The sequence below is a fragment of the Sinocyclocheilus anshuiensis genome, unplaced genomic scaffold, assembly GCF_001515605.1.
Source record: "Sinocyclocheilus anshuiensis isolate Anshui unplaced genomic scaffold, SAMN03320099.WGS_v1.1 scaffold963, whole genome shotgun sequence".
Classification (NCBI taxonomy): domain Eukaryota; kingdom Metazoa; phylum Chordata; class Actinopteri; order Cypriniformes; family Cyprinidae; genus Sinocyclocheilus; species Sinocyclocheilus anshuiensis.
Window position 1 is genome coordinate 258835 of NW_015544183.1, and position 6049 is coordinate 264883.

Below are 6049 nucleotides of genomic sequence, written 5' to 3' on the forward strand. Positions count from 1 at the left end.
GTCTAAATTAGGCTTTTTAAGAAGTGGCTGAATAACCGCCTGCTTAAGGCCTGTTGGAACAACTCCATTATGAAGACTACTGTTAACAATAGAAGTAATACTCGGCCCAACAACATCAACCATCTCCTTAAGAAGACGTAAAGGAACCACATCGCAACCACCAGATGTAGGCTTCAAACGCATAATGATGTCCATAACTTGCGCCAGAGACACCTGCTCAAAGAGTTCAAAACTCCTTACACAAGCTGGTGATATCACAAACTCAACTGAAGACGTAGGCAGACTAGTTCTAATCTTTTCTACTTTTTCCACAAAAAATGTCCGAGACATTTCACATACCTCCAATGAGGGGGTCAAGGTAGAACATCCATTCGGATTGAGAAGTCTATTAATTGTTGAGAAAAGGGCTGCAGGGGCATTACAATTCTGTGCAATGACACTTGAGAAATCATTTTGCCTAGCAGTTCTCACAGCAGCCTGGTAGTCTGAAAAACACTGCCTCATAAATTGAAGTGAAACCTGTAGCTTATCCTTTCTCCATTTCCGTTCAGCCTTCCTGCATTCCTGCCTCAGAGAACAAGTATAGTTGTTAAGCCATGGAGTTGGATTAAGTTTAGGTTTCCTAACTTTATATGGGGCCACTACATCTAAGATATCGGAGCAAACAGAATTGAACAATATCAACAGCTCATCTGGGCCCACAGAAGGAGAAGGAGACTCAATCACATTCACAAATGAAGAGGAATTATATACCTCAGAAAATTCTACCGCCGTGGATGAAGTAATAAGACGAGAACAAAACACACCTGACTGTGGCAAAACTGGTTTGCATGGCATAATAACATTAAAAATTACAGGCATGTGATCAGACAGACCATAATTTAAAACATCTAAATTACATGTATCCTAAATTAAATATGGCCTTGCTCTCATGGGTGATTTGAAATAAACTGTGTGAAATTAAAAGAGTCCACCAGCTGTAAAAACTCAGAGACCATAGGCTTATTAGGACAACACCCATGAATATTGAAGTCCCCAAGAATTAAAATGTTATCACAACTTGGCACAATATGTGATAAAAACTCAGAAGACTGCTGAATGAAATCCTTGTTATATTTCGGTGGTCTATAGACCAACACACACAAAACAGATGTCCAGCCGTCATACATCATCACTTGAGCCTCAAAGCTCTGATAGTTCACCTTTGACAAAAAACGGCATTTAAATCCCTTCTTAAAAACACATGCAAGTCCGCCACCCCGGCCAGTAGTTCTAGGGGTGCTAAAAAATGTACAGTCATATGGAGAAAGTTCAATCAGGGCGTGTGTGTCGCCAACATTAAGCCATGTTTCAGAAATAAACAGAAAGTCCAAATCATGTTGTATAAAAAAGTCATTTAAAATAAACGTTTTGTTTAAGAGTGATCTTGCATTAACCAATGCCATATTTACTGTACCAGACTCCAGCGTAGACAATGACGCTCCAACCGAAACCACAGCCGACTCGATATAACACAAATTGTTAATATTTACTCCTCTCGAAACTTTGTGTCGCTGAGTCACAGCCCGCAACGATGGTATCCAAAAGTACGGGCAAACTGGACGCAAACAGGAGAAGCTCTCACTCGAAAAGTCTCCCGAGGTCAACAGGCGTCTCTCCGACATCCATGACGCTCTAGCTTTCACAGCGAAACCCACCCGTCTGCCACGCTTCCGACGGCGATTGCTCCGAAACCGCCGAGTTCGCCGGTACCCACACTCTAGGCCGAGCCAAGGGTCCACTGACATAGACGGCATGAATAGCGGGTGAAAACAACACTTTCCACTCCGAGTGAGATCGTCCATCACTGCACGAATGTGAAGCAAAGATTTGCAGTCATAAGTCCAGAGAGAGTAGTTAGGGCTAATAAGACATAAAAATAAAACGAAATACATTAAAATAGACAACACGGAACGACGGCTAGCCAATACACACGGCGCCATCTTCACTCTGAGCCTCCTCACCTCCTCATCGGGTTTGACCGATCTCATGCCGGCACTGTGCCTGCGTGCTCTCTCTCCCCGTTGCACTCGGATCCGCCGCAGAAGGGCAGTGAGCTGCGTGCTCACTGAGACAGAATGCTCACTCAGAGCATGAGTCTCGCTCTTCTCCACTCGCGGACCGCCTTTCACTGAAGGCAGCCCCGCTCTCCCGTTTCTCCTCTCTCAGCAAGCCTCGGAGAGAGAAACAGCGAAGCCTGGGAACTTAGCAACCGGTTCACACAACAGGTCATGAAAATGATATAGTGTGTCATCAAGTGGATTCCATTATTATATCTTATTTTTACCGTAAAAAAAATACATAGTTATTCAAAATCATTCTGTTTGGGAAAATCTATGCCATTTTAAAAGCCAAAATTTCTACTACATTAAAGACTTCATATGACCTTTCTTTCTCCACATACTATTTACTTCATTCTGTGAAACACAAAATAAGATGTGGTGATTTATGTTGCCAAAAAGGACACATAAACAAATTTGTACGACCAAGGCACCACAAAAGTCACTGCCAAAATGCCATCAGTTCTCAGGCGTCACATGACCTATCGTAACACAGCAAGTTTGAATATACATCACCGCAAATAAGATTTGAGAGCTATTGTGGAGGAGGAGGAGAATTATTAACACTGTTAACTAAAACGATTAAGAATAATTTTTGTTCACTGAAATAAAGCTGAAATAAAATATAAATGTTAAATAAAAAAACTTGAATATAAGAAATGTTGTCTTGGCAACTAAATGAAATACAATAAGTTGAAGTTTCCATATTAAAATGACTAAAACTACAAATAAAAAAAATTTAAGCTAAGTAGAAATATATTTAAAAAAATAATAATAATAATGACAAAAACAAAAAATACTAAAACTTTAAATTAAAATGAATATTAACAATTATAAAAATAAAATATAATTCTAAGTATGAATAAATACTATAATAGTATATAAATAAATAACACTGTGAACAACAAAATATTTAGGTTTGTTTCCAGTACTGTTTTGTATAGTAAAGTTAAAGGGTTAGTTCACACAAAAATGAAAATTCTGTCATTAATTACTCACCCCCGTGTTGTTCCAAACCCGTAAGACCTTCGTTCATCTTCGGAACACAATTTAAGATATTTTGAATGAAATCTGAGGGCTCTCTGACCCTCCCATAGACAGCAAGGTAACTACCACGTTCAAGGTCCAGAAAAGTACCAAGATGATCGACAAAGTAGTCCGTGTGACATCAGTGGTTCAACTGTAAAGTTACGAAGCTACGAGAATACCCGGCATGATACGACAGTATCATGACGCGAGCGTGTGGCGGCGCCAGCGCTGACCTAGACCTGGCAGGATGACGTCATTACGCCGGATCTGGGTCAGCGCTGCCACACACTCGCATCATGGTACAGAAGTGAACGCGCGAATAAAGTCGTTATTTTTGTTTTCTTTGCGAAAAAAAGTATTCTCCTAGCTTTGTAACTTTACAGTTGAACCACCTGAAGATGAACGAAGGTCTTACGGGTTTCGAACAATACGAGGGTGTGTAATTAATTACAGATTTTTCATTTTTGGGTGAACTAACCCTTTAAGTAATGTTTTGTATGGACTAATGTTATGATACTTTTATGGTGCTTTTTGTCATTTTTGAAGCAAGACATTATAAACCACCATTGGCATGTATGGATGAAAGAAGGTCAGACGTGTTAAATGTCCCCTTTTGTATTTCACAGAAACAAGAGTTCAGTAAATGATTACAAATTTTTCATTTTTGGGTGAACTTAACATTAACATTATGATCTTAACATGAACTATAACCATTGTGCTTTTGAGACAGACACTTTACCCCTTAAAAGGGATAGTTCACCTTCAGTTGCTGATGCACACTGAATTCCTGACTTGAAGTCAGAATCTCTTTAAGGAATCGCTGGAGTAAAAAAAATTTTTTAAAAAGCATCAGCTAGTATACAGCTAAACGCGTCTCCGTGTGGACGGGGCCTAAAAATCAATGAGTTTCAAGATGCAACAACATTGCGCAGCATCTTGTTGTAAAAACCACCTCAATTTTAATTCCTGAAGAAACTGGATAACCTTTCACAGATAAGAATGTTTTGGTTTGTGTTTTTAATATGTATTAACACAATATTACAGGTTTTTAAACTAAAGTACCTTTTAAATGCCTTGTTTGCTAACGGCTTCGTCTTGCTGTATTGTGTTGGATTAGCAAAAGCATCTTCTGAAGTCTACTGAAGATATAGATATTCAGAATCAGAATGAGCTTTATTGCCAGGTATGTTTACACATACGAGGAATTTGTTTTCGTGACAGAAGCTTCAAAGGTGGGCACGGAGAGCTGAGTTAGTTTGGGCAGGAGGAGGTTTGGGATGATAGTGATTCATACATGCATATAACTACAGTTGCAGTGCAGATGCACCGGCATTGCTCTCAAGCGTTCATGGACCAGCTTTGACATTCCAATATGGTGGACGGCTTACAAATAGCGGCCGATGGAAACAGCTGATAATAGGGAATCTAGCTATGCATATCTATGACGGGACTGTCCGTCAGCAGCCATGGGCGGGGTCTGTGCAATTTGACATCATATTGCTCAGAAAAATCAAAACGGCTTGAGGTTTTTTGGGGATTAAAAAAAAGGAGTGAATGGATTTTTATCATTTGTAGTGTGGTTGTGTTCACACTCGAAGACATATTATATGCAAACACCATGTAAAGGTGAATTTTGCACCCGATGTACCCTTTAACTGGGGCATTTGTTGAGTGTTTAAACACAATTATACAATTAATTATTCACAGTATTTTTGGACTTTACATTCTAATTTTTGCTGTTTCATAAATTGTTTCATACCTGTTTTAAATATAAACCCACCCTGAATTTAAAAAATAGTGTGACAATTAACTCCCATTATTATTATTATTATAAAATCAAAAATAGTGAAAAGGTTCAAATGTTATTTGTCAACACACCCTTTACATTTCTTTTTAATTTATTAATTGTACATTTTTCTAATTGATCGAAACCTGAAGCTCCGTTTTTTTTTTTTTACAGCTGTACACTGAGATGCATTGTACTGTATTTTATATGGATATGCCTCACAATTTTTAATACAATTAATAACGCGATCATTTTAAGACCGGCCGAACTGAGCTGTGATGTGAAGGTACAAGGGACAATGTCAAACTACGCTACTTCACCAGTGTGAAATCAGTTCCAACAGGAAATAAAGACATACTTTGCATAGCATACGGACAGCCATAGGAATCTGCTGATAAATAAATGCTTACCGATCATACTGTGATATCTGTTGCGTCCCGGATTCACTGCAGTTTGACTTTGGTGTTTGTTGACATGCTGCGTGCGCGCGAGCAGAGGCAAAACCGCACGGGATCATGGGAAATAAAGTTCAGCAGCACCTACTCTTCATCAGCGTAAGAAAAAAAAATAACGTAGGAGATGACAGATAATATGCTCTCTGGATTCATCTGAATTTAATTCAGCTACAACATGAATGGTTAAAATTTAAATGGGACTGATAGGTTACAGTGCTAAAGACGTGAGCAATGAAAAACTACATTTCCTGGTTGGAATAACGTCAGAGGAAGTTATTGTGGTGAGGGGGATATGCACGTGGGTTATTGCAGAAATGACAGCGGAATCCTTATGATGATATGCAGGTTATTCCTGAGCCCACAGTTTGATGGTGATGATCAAACCAGGGGCAAGTTCAAGCTCAACCCGATGTGCACCGTTTTGCTACGGTTTCCGGGTTGAACGACATGTTTCCTGGAAACGGTGTGCAACGGGGTTTGAGATACGTTTTCTCTTGTATGGTGGGTGTGTCAAAAAATGTCAGCCCAATCAGCAGCAGCATGTATATAAACAACGCGGTATTAAAGAGGCAGCTCGCACAATGTAATTAACATCAAAATAAATTTACAAGAGCAAGTATATTGTTTGCACATGTTTATTTACATTAAAGGCAAAATAACTAAAATAATAAGAGCACAAG

At 39.1% G+C, this 6049-nt stretch overlaps 1 protein-coding gene across 2 annotated transcripts in view; it reads right to left on the reverse strand.

Moving 5' to 3' along the window:
• Positions 1–5481, reverse strand: part of LOC107696378 (E3 ubiquitin-protein ligase parkin-like) — a 145357-nt gene extending 139876 nt beyond the window's left edge. For both annotated transcript variants that reach the window (XR_001635085.1, XM_016496678.1), the window contains exon 1: positions 5325–5481. Coding sequence is in view for 1 of the 2 variants with exons in the window: in XM_016496678.1 (XP_016352164.1) it covers positions 5325–5331 (7 nt within the window). In the remaining variant the exon portion in view is untranslated. The remainder of the gene's footprint in view (positions 1–5324) is intronic.
• Positions 5482–6049: the final 568 nt, after the last annotated feature.